Source organism: Bos taurus, chromosome 4 (genome assembly GCF_002263795.3).
Source record: "Bos taurus isolate L1 Dominette 01449 registration number 42190680 breed Hereford chromosome 4, ARS-UCD2.0, whole genome shotgun sequence".
Classification (NCBI taxonomy): domain Eukaryota; kingdom Metazoa; phylum Chordata; class Mammalia; order Artiodactyla; family Bovidae; genus Bos; species Bos taurus.
In genome coordinates, this window is record NC_037331.1 from 48,705,328 (window position 1) to 48,720,285 (window position 14,958).

Here is a 14,958-nt window from a genome sequence, read left to right on the forward strand (position 1 = left end):
TGGAATCATGAGTGTCAGTGGATATCAACTAATTTCAGCACATCTATAGATACTCAACATTGCAACCTGTGCTTTCTCTCATCCCCATCTGACTCCTAATGATTCATGAAAAAATAATTCTGATGACAAACTATTCTCTAGCCCTGGTTATCTTCTCACTTAACAGAAAATTAATTGTCTAGCAACTGAATCTGCTCATAGATACAAAATATACAGCATTTCTTGTCAAATAAGTAATTTTCCCGTATAAATTAAGTACAGGTAGTGGGTCCCCTTGTAGATTTAAAAAATAGTAACCAAAATTAGTCTTGGTCCCCATCAGTTCAGTTCAGTCGCTCAGTTGTGTCTGACTCTTTGCGACCCCATGAATCGCAGCACACCAAGCCTCCCTGTCCATCACCAACTCCCGGAGTTCACTCAAACTCACGTCCATCGAGTCAGTGATGCCATCCAGCCATCTCATCCTCTGTCGTCCCCTTCTCCTCCTGCCCCCAATCCCTCCCAGCATCAGAGTCTTTTCCAATGAGTCAACTCTTCGCATGAGGTGGACAAAGTATTGGAGTTTCAGCTTTAGCATCAGTCCTTTCAATGAACACCCAGGACTGATCTCTTTTAGAATGGACTGGTTGGATCTCCTTGCAGTCCAAGGAACTCTCAAGAGTCTTTTCCAACACCACAGTTCAAAAGTATCAATTCTTCAGTGCTCAGCTTTCTTCACAGTCCAACTCTAACATGCATACATGACCACTGGAAAAACCAGAGCCTTGACTAGATGGACCTTTATGGGCAAAGTAAAGTCTCTGCTTTTTAATATGCTATCTAGGTTGGTCATAACTTTCCTTCCATGGAGTAAGCGTCTTAATTTCATGGCTGCAATCACCATCTGCAATGATTTTGGAGCCTAAAATGATAGTCTGACACTGTTTCCACTGCTTCCCCATCTACTTGCCATGAAGTGATGGGACCAGATGCCATGATCTTAGTTTTCTGAATGTTGAGCCTCGGCCAAGTTTTCACTCTCCTTTTTCACCTTCATCAAGAAGCTTTTTAGTTCTTCTTTGCTTTCTGCCATAAGGGTGGTGTCATCTGCATATCTGAGGTTATTGATATTTCTCCTGGCAGTCTTGATTCCGGCTTGTGCTTCTTCCAGCCCAGCGTTTCTCATGATGTACTCTACATAGAAGTTAAATAAGCAGGGTGACAATATACAGCCTTGACATACTCCTTTTCCTATTTGGAACCAGTCTGTTGTTCCGTATCCAGTTCTAACTGTTGCTTCCTGGCCTGCATATAGGTTTCTCAGTAGGCAGGTCAGGTGGTCTGGTATTCCCATCTCTTGAAGAATTATCCACAGTTTATTGTGATCCACATAGTCAAAGTCTTTGGCATAGTCAATAAAACAGAAATAGATGTTTTTCTGGAACTCTCTTGCTTTTTTGATGATCCAGTGGATGTTGGCAATTTGGTCTCTGGTTCCTCTGCCTTTTCTAAAACCAGCTTGAACATCTGGAAGCTCACGGTTCATGTATTGCTGAAGCCTGGCTTGGAAAATTTTGAGCATTACTTTACTAGCGTGTGAGATGAGTGCAATTGTGCGGTGGTTTGAGCATTCTTTGGCATTGTCTTTCTTTGGGATTGGAATGAAAACTGACCTTTTCCATTCCTATGGCCACTGCTGAGTTTTCCAAATTTGCTGGCACATTGAGTGCAGCACTTTCACAGCATCATCATTTAGGCTTTGAAATGGCTCAACTGGAATTCCATCACCTCCACTAGCTTTGTTCGCAGTGATGCTTGCTAAGGCCCACTTGACTTCACATTCCAGGATGTCTGTCTCTAGGTGAGTGATCACACCATCGTGATTATCTGGGTCATGAAGATCTTTTTTGTACAGTTCTTCTGTGTATTCTTGCCACGTCTTCTTAATATCTTCTGTTAGGTCCATACCATTTCTGTCCTTTATCGAGCCCATGTTTGTATGAAATGTTCCCTTGGTATCTCTAATTTTCTTGAAGAGATCTCTAGTCTTTCCCATTCTGTTGTTTTCCTCTATTTCTTTGCATTGACCACTGAGGAAGGCTTTCTTATCTCCCCTTGCTATTCTTTGGAACTCTGCATTCAGATGCTTATATCTGTCCTTTTCTCCTTTGCTTTTCAGTTCTCTTTCTTTTCACAGCTATTTGTAAGGTCTCCTCAGACAGCCATTTGGCTTTTTTGCATTTCTTTTTCTTGGGGATGGTCTTGATCCCTGTCTTCTGTACAATGTCACGAACCTCCATCCATAGTTCATCAGGCACTCTGTCTATCAGATCTAATCCCTTAAATCTATTTCTCACTTCCACTGTATAATCATAAGGGATTTGATTTAGGTCATACCTGAATGGTCTAATGGTTTTCCCTACTTTCTTCAATTTAAGTCTAAATTTGGCAATAAGGAGTTCATGATCTGAGCCACAGTCAGCTCCCGGTCTTGTTTTTGCTGACTGTATAGAGCTTCTCCATCTTTGGCTGCAAAGAATATAATCAATCAGATTTCAGTGTTGACCATCTGGTGATGTCCATGTGTAGAGTATTCTCTTGTGTTGTTGAAAAAGGGTATTTGCTATGACCAGTGTGTTCTCTTGGCAAAAATCTATTAGCCTTTGCCCTGCTTCATTCCGTACTCCAAGGCCAAATTTGCCTATTACTACAGGTGTTTCTTGACTTCCTACTTTTGCATTCCAGTCCCCTATAATGAAAACAACATCTTTTTTGGGTATTAGTTCTAAAAGGTCTTGTAGGTCTTCATAGAACCGTTCAACTTCAGCTTCTTCAGTGTTACTGGTTGGGGCATAGGCTTGGATTACCATGATATTGAATGGTTTGCCTTGGAAACGAACAGAGATCATTCTGTCATTTTTGAGATTGCATCCAAGTACTGCATTTCGGACTCTTTTTTTTTTTTTTTTAACTTTACATAATTGTATTAGTTTTGTCAAATATCAAAATGAATCCGCCATAGGTATACATGTGTTCCCCATCCTGAACCCTCCTCCCTCCTCCCTCCCCATACCATCCCTCTGGGTCATCCCAGTGCTCTAGCCCCAAGCATCCAGTATCGTGCATCGAACCTGGACTGGCATTTCGTTTCATACATGATATTTTACATGTTTCAATGCCATTCTCCCAAATCTTCCCACCCTCTCCCTCTCCCACAGAGTCCATAAGACTGTTCTATACATCAGTGTCTCTTTTGCTGTCTCAAATACAGGGTTATTGTTACCATCTTTCTAAATTCCATATATATGCGTTAGTATACTGTATTGGTGTTTTTCTTTCTGGCTTACTTCACTCTGTATAATAGGCTCCAGTTTCATCCACCTCATTAGAACTGATTCAAATGTTTTCTCTTTAATGGCTGAGTAATACTCCATTGTGTATATGTACCACAGCTTTCTTATCCATTCATCTGCTGATGGACATCTAGGTTGCTTCCATGTCCTGGCTATTATAAACAGTGCTGCGATGAACATTGGGGTACACGTGTCTCTTTCCCTTCTGGTTTCCTCAGTGTGTATGCCCAGCAGTGGGATTGCTGGATCATAAGGCAGTTCTATTTCCAGTTTTTTAAGGAACCTCCACACTGTTCTCCATAGTGGCTGTACTAGTTTGCATTCCCACCAACAGTGTAAGAGGGTTCCCTTTTCTCCACACCCTCTCCAGCATTTATTATTTGTAGACTTTTGGATTGCAGCCATTCTGACTGGTGTGAAATGGTACCTCATAGTGGTTTTGATTTGCATTTCTCTGATGAGTAATGTTGAGCATCTTTTCATGTGCTTGTTAGCCATCTGTATGTCTTCTTTGGAGAAATGTCTATTTAGTTCTTTGGCCCATTTTTTGATTGGGTCATTTATTTTTCTGGAGTTGAGCTGCAGGAGTTGCTTGTATATTTTTGAGATTAGTTGTTTGTCAGTTGCTTCATTTGCTATTATTTTCTCCCATTCTGAAGGCTGTCTTTTCACCTTGCTAATAGTTTCCTTTGATGTGCAGAAGCTTTTAAGTTTAATTAGGTCCCATTTGTTTATTTTTGCTTTTATGGTCCTACCTCTCAACAGACTCATGTGGTGTTTTTTAATCTGCAGTACTGGTGAATTTATTTTCTCTGAGATTATCATGGCAACCGTGCCTGCAAAGCGTTATTAGAATAGTTATCAGGTTGCCTATTCAATAATGGGGAAGAATCAATTATGTGCTATGAGAAGTTATTTCCCAAGAATGCATCAAGGATCTGTTGTCCAGGAACAAGGATGGGCTGGGTTTCCTGGAATGACAAATGACTGATGATTGACCTCTTAAATTGACACCAAAAAAATAGAGGTCTGTTATGTATCCAAGTGCAATCAAGCCAAACTGGCCTTACTCTAGCAGACCTAGCCCTGAAATTTTCTTTTTCTCTGCCATAGCTACTAAACGTATTTGGTTTTAGCAAATAATTCTTATTTCTTTCAACAGGACTGAGCAGAAGGAGGGAGGTGGGGGAGCATTGTGTGCCCATGAACAGGCTCTTGCACACATGCGTGCAGCAAGCACACATTCAGAGTGAGAAGCACAGACCCAGACTATGGGAGATGTGTGTGTCTTTCAGGTTGCCGGCATCATCTCGGCTGGGGTTGTGATGATCGCCATCGTTGCCCTGGGGAAGCTGCTGGAACCCCTGCAGAAGGTATAACCTTGCTTCTCGCCACACCAATTGCTTACTTTCCCTTTCCTGCTCTGCTACCCAAGAAATAGCAGGGGATTTAAAAGTCACCAAATGGCAAACCATTCCACTAAATAACCCGGATTTCCCCATCTCTCCTGGCAGTCAGTCTTGGCAGCTGTTGTAATTGCCAACCTGAAGGGGATGTTTATGCAGGTGTGTGACGTTCCTCATCTTTGGAGGCAGAATAAGACTGATGCTGTAAGTTGCTTGCCATCCTTTTTTCTGAAATAGGAATTACTTATGTGCTTCTTGCCATATTATTATGTCCCCTTATCTCCTGAGTCTTACTTGCATTTTGGGAAGCAGAGCAGAAATTAGAATTTTGTGGATAAGCCAAAACTGTGAAGTCTTCCACATGAGCTACAACTTGTGAAGGTCCTATATCGCTGGGAAGATCCATTTTGTACAAGAATCCCATATGAGCTCCTTCATATACCGCTGGCCTTCCAAAGCCAAAGAACAACAACAACAACAAAAAACCCTCTAATCTAGAAGGACAAATAAAACAAAACACGAAGCAGAAACAAAATGCAAAACCCCATGTCGATTATAATTTTGATTAAAGTAATCTTTACAACTCTTCTGAGGAATTGTAAAAACAAAAAAGAAGCAGCAGCAGCTAAACCCTTCAGAATTTTGCTGTAATTTAAACCAGAACAGATAAAAAGAATGGGAAAAAATTCCGTATCTATCTATATGGAAAGATCTCCAAGACAAATTGTTAAGTAAAAAGAGACTGGTCCAAATTGAAGAGTGTGTATAACACCCTAAAAGAAAGGAAAATAATCTATGTTTTGCATTGGTATTTGCTTGTATTTGCAAAAAAAAAAAAATGCTGGTGAAAAACATGCACATGTGTACACATACACACACACACAGAAATAAAAGAGGATGTAAGAGAGAAAAGAGGATGGGAATGAATGGAGAAAGGAGAGGGTTGCAACCAAGAGTTTTCACTGCACACTTTTTTGGTCGCCCATGTTGCTTGTGGGATCTTAGTTCCCCGACCAGAATTCAAACCTGAACCCCCCACAGTGGGTATGTGGTGTCTTAACCACTGGACCTCCAGGAAAGTGCCTCTGCTTAATACCAATTTCATTTTGAACTATGTTAATATATATCAGGGCTTCCCTGGTGGCTCTGTGGTAAAGAATCTGCCTGCCAATGCAGGAAACGGGGGTTTGATCCCTGGGTGGTGAAGATCCCCTGGAGGAGGAAATGGCAACCCACTCTAGTATTCTTGCCAGGGGAATTCCATGGACAGAGGAACCTGGCGGGCTACAGTCCATGGGGTTGCAAAGAGTTGGACATGACTCAGTAACTAAAACAACAATATATCACCTATTCAAAAATTAAATCTAAAAATATTTTAATGGGACAGTTGGCCTGTATTGGGAAGTCCAATTTCCACTTAAAGTATGTAAAGATGTCAGAATATTTTACAAAGCTGTGATTTGTTCGTGGACAATTGATCTTATTATTTTTACAGGTAGTCACCCACTTCATGGTACCTGATGAATTAGCATTTTTCATTTTCATGTTTTCCTAGGTTATCTGGGTATTTACATGCATGGCATCCATCATTCTGGGACTGGACCTCGGTTTACTAGCTGGCCTTGTGTTTGGATTTCTCACTGTGGTCCTAAGAGTTCAATTGTGAGTAATATAAGATCCAAGTTATCGATAAACAGGACAACACACCCTGAAATTTCTTATACAATTTTGATAAGTATAATAAAACTACTCCCTTTCACAGTAGTTACTATTTATTAGTGCTTCTACAAGTTAAACATTATCATAATTAGTCTTTAAAAAAATGTGAATATGTTTTATTATTCTCATTTGATAGGTAAGATAATTGAAACTCAGTAGGTTAAGAACCTTCCCTAAGATCACACAGCCAGTATGTTGCAGAGCCAGCATTTCAAAGATGTATCCCACCCCAAAATCTATGCACTTACTCACAGGCTTTACTGCTATGTTCACCTCCAAGTCATGGTAAGTCTAAAAGATACATGAGCAGCAAAAGACTGAGGTTGCTGTGTAGTTTCTTTTTAAAATGAGATGAAGTCTAAGAGGCACTGGGGACCCAAGTCTTGGTCCCAGACAGCTGCTAAATATATTATGGCTCATTTTCTTTTGAAGCTAGTAACCCAGAAGTTATGTAATAACCCAGAATAGGAGACTTTAAGTTAGTTGATTGTAGCCAAAATTCATTCAAATCTGCCAAATAAGGTATGTACCTAATAAGCCATACCAATAATGTAAAATAGATATAATCAGGTCATCTAGAGAGTGAAAGCAGCAGAGACACAGTTCAGAGTAATGGAAAACAATCTGTGAGGCATCTTGGAGGTGTGTTTGTTTTGTTGGGACTCTTGAGAGGCCTTCGGTAGGTACCTTTCTATGTCTCTGGCATTTTCTGAACAGAGAGTTGAAGAAAGCTTTTCTTGAAGCCTCTGCTATCTTCCCAGACTTCTGGCTCCTTCTTGGCCTGCACTTGGGCCATGAAGGAATGAAAAACCTTGGTAAACCTAACACAGATGTCTACAGCTTAGCCTAGGTCCACCTTTCCTGTTCCACCAAGCAATTCTCCTTGCCTCCCCTGGCATGTTGGAGCCTACCCAAAGGTGTGTGTTTACCATCTCAGCACCCTTAAGTGGTTGCCCAGGGGCCTGAAAGACTTCTCAAGCTCCCAAAGCACACAGTTTTCTTCTGGGAAACACCCCAGAAACTCTCCTTGGAAGATGATGTCTTCTGAGCTCTGGATGCCTCCGTATTTACTGTAACTTGTGTGTGATTGAGGGGGAGAAGGATTTTTAGAGACAGACTACACAGTTTCTGAGCTTTAAGTTAAAAATCAGCATGGCACACTAAGCCAAGGAGAAATGGGTGAAACACTTTACCTGCAGATTTGGTAATGAGGCTTTGAGCCAACCAAAGGCAGTATCCTCCCCAGGATTTAATTTCCAGTAATTATAAGCCTGGTCCAGAGAGCACATTGCTGAGAGCACCCCAAACAGGCATTCTTTGTTCAGGCGTAGTATTTAGCATATGTCCCTAGTCACAGCTGAGGAATCCTGGAATTTATGTGATTGCATCAGGAACAGGAAATCAGCAATCTGGTCCTCCCAGGTTCCTATTTCTATGAAATGAGACTAATTGGATCACTGCAGACTTTCCATACTTCATCAGAAAGTTGCTGTAACTCACAAGGTAGTTCTAGGCACTGTTCCAGACCATGAAGACCCACAGGTTAAAGATAGAGGCTGTGCTTCTCTTCCCTCCAGAGCCTTTTTGAACTTCTCTAAACCTCAGTTTACTCACCCTTAAAAATGAGGATAATACTGTTAACCATTCAGGGCTCAAATAAGATTTAACATGTGTGAAAGCTCTTTGCTTATCCTATAAAGTGCCACACATATGAAAGTACGATGCTCATTACTTCTTGCAGGCATTGGAAAAGAGGCACACTTCCTTTTTTACCCCCAGGCTTGCACAAATACCAGCTGTTCACTTCAGAGTTAGCTACCAGAAAATGTCATCTGCAATAAAGACAGAGTCCCAAGACATCCAAATTATGGGCTCTTTAGATTCTGTCATTTCTTCTAACGTTTTATTCCAAAATATGCCTGTTCCAAAAAATCCTGACCTTAATTTTTCTTCTTTTAGTCCATCTTGGAACAGCCTTGGAAGTATCCCTAGCACAGACATCTACAAAAGCACCAAGAATTACAAAAATGTAAGTGCCCTTGGGAGACACTGGCTGGACTTGGGTTTGCTAAGCTGGATTTTCAGAGGTTGCATATTTCTCTTCTAGTGTGTTAGGGATAAGGTAGCCAAAAAGGGAGGCTACTTCTTTTGGGAAAGCCCATAAGTATACTGGGCATACTAGGAAAACTTTTGTCCCAGTGTGCCTTCTGATATCCAACCCTTTGCGACCCCACGGACTGTAGCCCGCTAGGCTCCTCTGTCCATAGGGATTCTCCAGGCAAGAATACTGGAGTGGGTTTCCATGCCCTCCTCCAGGGGATCTTCCCAACCTAGGGGTTGAACCCAGGTCTCCCTCATTGCAGGCAGATTCCTTAGTGTCTGAGCCACCAGTGAAGCCCTCTGAGCCACCATGGAAGCTCTCTGATATGAATTTTGTTCATGCTAGTTAAGATGTCATTTTAATGTCAAACCATTGTAAGAGGTATTTTTTTAAAAACAGGCAGTTCAATTATTTCCAAAAGTTGAATCAAAATTCTATTTCTCTGAGGGAATGAGGTCAAAAGACATAAACTTCCAGGTATAAAATAAGCCACGGGGATGCAATATACAGTATGGTGACCAAAGTTAATAATACTATATAGCATATCTCAAAATTGCTAAGAGAATAGATCTTAAAAAGTCCTTATCACACAAAAAATTTTGTAATTACATATTGTGACAGATGTTAACTAGACTTATAGTGGTGATCATTTTGCAATATATACAAATAGGTTGTATATAATATGTACAATGTGAACATATGAAACTAATATGTCAATTATAACTTTAAAAAGACAGAGCCTCAGAGACATCTAGGACAAAATACAATATATCTACATACGAGTAACAGCAGTCCCAAAAAAGGAGAAGAGAAAGAAAAAAGATAAAATATTTGAATAAGTATCAAAATGTTCCCAAATTAGAAGAAAAATATGTACAAATCCAGAATGCCCACTGAACCCAGTTAATGTACACATAAAAACCCATACCAAGAAATATTACAGTGATAGGGCTGAAAGCCATGGCATAAAAAAATTTTTTAAGCAGCAAGAGGAAAAAAATTTCTATTTCTCTATGTTATCATTATCCTCTATGAAATTGTCTGAAATCCCTGTGAAATCATGTTCTCTGTCACAAAGAACCTTATTTGACATCTGTATCCTTGGCATTGGAAGAAATAATATATAATACAGAAAATCAAAAATGAAGAAACTGAACATTCCATTGATGGGCTTATATTCGCTGCAAAAAAAAAAAAAGATTGCTTAATGATCAGAGGCAACAAAGATGAAAAAGCAGAGAAAGAAATTTTAAAGGGGTAGTCCAAGATGGATTCTGAAGCAGGAAGATTCTGAACTCCCCTTCCCCTAAGTACACACCCAATCTACAGCTACTTACTAGCAACAAGAAAACATATAAAAGTCAAAATCTCATTGGTAAAGGCAAATATAGTAAAGGTAGATTAGCCAGACATATATTTAGAAACAAAGCCCAACAAATAACTGTAAAATTTCTATGGAATCACAAAAAACCCTGAGTAGCGAAAGCAATCTTAAGAAAGAACTAAGCGGGAGACATCATGCTCCGTGATTTCAAGTTCTGCTACAAAGCTATTGTCATATACTCTGGTTTCTCTTCAGATCATATTAATATTTCCCCTTTCTACTCCAAAGTTATTATAATCAAAACAGTATGTATGTATTAGCATCAAAATACATATAGATCAATGGAATATAATAGAAAAACCAGAAATAAATTCACAGATACATAGACAGCTTATAACAAGAATATACAATGGAAAAAGATAGTCTCTTCAATCAGTGATATTCAGTTCAGTCAGTTCAGTTGCTCAGTCATGTCCGACTCTTTGTGACCCCATGGACTGTAGTTCACCAGGCCTCCCTGTCCATCATCAACTCCCGGAGTTTACTCAAACTCATGTCCATTGAGTCGGTGATGCCATCCAATCATCTCACCCTCTGTCGTCCCCTTCTCCTCCTGCCTTCAATCTTTCCCAGCATCAGGGTCTTTTCAAATGAGTCAGCTCTTTTCATCAGGTGGCCAAAGTATTAGAGTTTCAGCTTCAACATCAGTCCTTCAATGAACATTCAGGACTGATGTCCTTTAGGATGGACTGGTTGGATCTCCTTGCAGTCCAAGGGACCCTCAAGAGTCTTCTCCAACACCACAGTTCAAAAGCATCAATTCTTTGGCGCTCAGCTCTCTTTATAGTCCATCTCTCACATCTATACATGACTACTGGAAAAACCATAGCTTTGACTAGACAGACCTTTGTGTTTTTGTTTTTTTTTTAAATTTTATTTTATTTTTAAACTCCACAATATTGTACTAGCTTTGCCAAACATCGAGATGAATCCGCCACAGGCACACCCGCGCTCCCCATCCTGAACCCCCCTCCCTCCCCGCTCCCCATACCCTCCCTCTGGGTCGTCCCAGTGCACCAGCCCCAAGCATCCAGCATCGTGCATCGAACCTGGACTGGCGACTCGTTTCATACACGATATTATACCTGTTTCACTGCTATTCTCCCAAATCTCCCCACCCTCTCCCTCTCCCACAGAGTCCACAAGACTGATCTATACATCAGTGTCTCTTTTGCTGTCTCACATACAGGGTTATTGTTACCATCTTTCTAAATTCCATATATATGCGTTAGTATACTGTATTGGTGTTTTTCTTTCTGGCTTACTTCACTCTGTATAATAGGTTCCAGTTTCATCCATCTCATTAGAACTGATTCAAATGTATTCTTTTTAATGGCTGAATAATACTCCATTGTGTATATGTACCACAGCTTTCTTATCCATTCATCTGCTGATGGGCATCTAGGTTGCTTCCATGTCCTGGCTATTATAAACAGTGCTGCGATGAACATTGGGGTACACATGTCTCTTTCCCTTCTGGTTTCCTCAGTGTGTGGGATTTCCCCAGCAGTGGGATTGCTGGATCATAAGGCAGTTCTATTTCCAGTTTTTTAAGGAATCTCCACACTGTTCTCCATAGTGGCTGTACTAGTTTGCATTCCCACCAACAGTGTAAGAGGGTTCCCTTCTCTCCACACCCTCTCCAGCATTTATTACTTGTAGACTTTTGGATCGCAGCCATTCTGACTGGCATGAAATGGTACCTCATAGTGGTTTTGATTTGCATTTCTCTGATAATGAGTGATGTTGAGTATCTTTTCATGTGTTTGTTAGCCATCTGTATGTCTTCTTTGGAGAAATGTCTATTTAGTTCTTTGGCCCATTTTTTGATTGGGTCATTTATTTTTCTGGAGTTGAGCTGTAGGAGTTGCTTGTATATTTTTGAGATTAGTTGTTTGTCAGTTGCTTCATTTGCTATTATTTTCTCCCATTCTGAAGGCTGTCTTTTCACCTTGCTTATAGTTTCCTTTGTTGTGCAGAAGCTTTTAAGTTTAATTAGGTCCCATTTGTTTATTTTTGCTTTATTTTCCAATATTCTGGGAGGTGGGTCATAGAGGATCCTGCTGTGATGTATGTCAGAGAGTGTTTTGCCTATGTTCTCCTCTAGAAGTTTTATAATTTCTGGTCTTATGTTGAGATCTTTAATCCATTTTGAGTTTATTTTTGTGTATAGTGTTAGAAAGTGGTCCAGTTTCATTCTTTTACAAGTGGTTGACCAGTTTTCCCAGCACCACTTGTTAAAGAGATTGTCTTTAATCCATTGTATATTTTTGCCTCCTTTGTCAAAGATAAGGTGTCCATATGTGCGTGGATTTATCTCTGGGCTTTCTATTTTGTTCCATTGATCAATATTTCTGTCTTTGTGCCAGTACCATACTGTCTTGATAACTGTGGCTTTGTAATAGAGCCTGAAGTCAGGTAGGTTGAGTCCTCCAATTCCATTCTTCTTTCTCAAGATAGCTTTGGCTATTCAAGGTTTTTTGTATTTCCATACAAATTGTGAAATTATTTGTTCTAGCTCTGTAGACAGACCTTTGTTGGCAAAGTAATGTCTCTGCTTTTTAATATCCTGTCTAGGTTTGTCATAACTTTTCTTTCAAGGAGTAAGCGTCTTTTTATTTCACGGCTGCAGTCACCGTCCGCAGTGATTTTGGAGCCCAAAAAAATAAAGTCTCCAGCTGTTTCTGCTGTTTCCCCATCTATTTGCCATGAAGTGATGGAACTGGATGCCATGATCTTTGTCTTCTGACTGTTGAGCTTTAAGCCAACTTTTTCACTCTCCTCTTTCACTTTCATCAAGAGGCTCTTTAGTTCTTCACTTTCTGCCATAAGGGTGGTGTCATCTGCACATCTGAGGTTATTGATATTTCTCCCAGCAATCTTGATTCTAGCTTGTGCTTCTTCCAGCCAAGCATTTTTCATGATGTATTCTGCATATAAGTTAAATAAGCAGGGTGACAATATACAGCCTTGATGTACTTCTTTTCCTATTTGGAACCAGTCTGTTGTTCCATGTCCAGTTCTAACCATTCCTTCCTGACCTGCATACAGATTTCTCAAGAGGCAGGTCAAGTGGGCTGGTATTCCTCTTTCAGAATTTTCCACAGTTTATTGTGATCCACACAGTCAAAGGCTTTGGCGTAGTCAATAAAACAGAAATAGATGTTTTTCTGGATCTCTCTTGCATTTTCAATGATCCAGTGGATGTTGGCAATTTGATCTCTGGTTCCTCTGCCTTTTCTAAATCCAGCTTGGACATCTGGAAGTTCACGGTTCACGTATTGCTGAAGCCTGGCTTGGAGAATTTTGAGCATTACTTTGTTAGTGTGTGAGATGAATGCAATTGTGTGGTAGTTTGAGCATTCTTTGGCATTGCCTTTCTCTGGAATTGGAATGAAAACTGACCTTTTTCAGTCCTGTGGCCACTGCTGTGTTTTCCAAATTTGCTGGCATATTGAATGCAGCACTTTCACAGCATCATCTTTTAGGCTTTGAAATGGCTCAACTGGAATTCCATCACCTCCACTAGCTTTGTTCGTAGTGATGCTTGCTAAGGCCCACTTGACTTCACATTCCAGGATGTCTGGCTCTAGGTGAGTGATCACACCATCGTGATTATCTGAGTCATGAAGATCTTTTTTGTACAATTCTTCTGTGTATTTTTGCCACATCTTCTTAATATCTTCTGCTTCTGTTAGGTCCATACCATTTCTGTCCTTTATTGAGCCCATGTTTGTATGAAATGTTCCCTTGGTATCTCTAATTTTCTTGAAGAGATCTCTAGTGTTTCCCATTCTACTGTTTTCCTCTATTTCTTTGCACTGATACCTGAGGAAGGCTGTCTTATCTCTCCTTGCTATTCTTTGAAACTCTGCATTCAAATGGGTATATCTTTCCTTTTCTCCTTTGCTTTTGGCTTCTCTTATTTTCACAGGCTTTTCTATTCTATTTGAAGCCTATTCTAAAGAAAAGGCTTTTCTTCTTTTCTATTTATAAGGTCTCCTCAGACAACCATTTTGCTTTTTTGCATTTCTTTTTCTTGGGGATGGTTTTCTTGGTTAGAAAACTAACCAATCTAATCACATGGACCACAACTTTGTCTAACTCAGTGAAACTATGAGCTATGCCATGTAAGGTCACCCAAGATGGACGAGTCATGGTGGAAAGTTCTGACAAAAATGTGGTCCACTGGAGAAGGGAATGGCAAACCACTTCTGTATTCCTGCCTTGAGAACCCCATGAACAGTATGAAAAGGCAAAAATATAGGACATGGAAAGATGAACTCCCCAAGTTGGTAGGTGCCCACTATGCTGCTGGAGATCAGTGGAGAAATAACTCAAGAAAGAATGAAGGGATGGAGCCAAAGAAAAAACAACACCCAGTTGTGGATGTGACTGGTGATGGAGCAAAGTCCAATGCTGTAAAGAGCAATGTTGCATAGGAACCTGGAATGTTAGATCCATGAATCAAGGCAAATTGGAAGTGATCAAACAGGAGACAGCAAGAGTGAACACTGACATTTTAGGAATCAGTGAACTAAAATGGACTGGAATGGATAAATTTAACTCAGATGACCATTATATCTACTATTGTGGGCAAGAATCCCTTAGAATAAATGGAGTATACAGGCTTCCCTGTCCATCGCCAACTCCCAGAGTTTACTCAAACTCATGTCTGTTGAATCAGTGATGCCATCCAGCCATCTCATCCTCGGTCATCCATCCCATTTTCCTCCTGCCTTCAATCTTTCCCAGCATCGGGGTCTTTTCCAAGGAGTCAGTTCTTTGCATCAGATGGCCAAAGTATTAGAGTTTCAGCTTCAGCATCAGTCCTTCCAATGAATATTCAGGACTGATTTCTTTAGGATGGACTGGTTGGATCTCCTTGCAGTCCAAGGGACCCTCAAGAGTCTTCTCCAACACCACAATTCAAAAACATCAATTCTTCAGTGCTCAGCTTTCTTGATAGTCCAACTCTCACATCCATACATGACCACTGGAAAAACCATAGCTTTG

General features: G+C 40.3%; 1 protein-coding gene across 1 annotated transcript in view; it reads left to right on the plus strand.

The window, feature by feature from the left end:
• The window catches only part of SLC26A4 (solute carrier family 26 member 4), a 60,454-nt gene that overhangs the window by 27,977 nt on the left and 17,519 nt on the right, over positions 1 to 14,958 (plus strand). The window contains exons 10-13 of the mRNA XM_002686803.6: positions 4,628 to 4,705; positions 4,847 to 4,942; positions 6,294 to 6,400; positions 8,417 to 8,486. Of these exons, the coding sequence (XP_002686849.4) occupies positions 4,628 to 4,705; positions 4,847 to 4,942; positions 6,294 to 6,400; positions 8,417 to 8,486 (351 nt within the window). The remainder of the gene's footprint in view (positions 1 to 4,627; positions 4,706 to 4,846; positions 4,943 to 6,293; positions 6,401 to 8,416; positions 8,487 to 14,958) is intronic.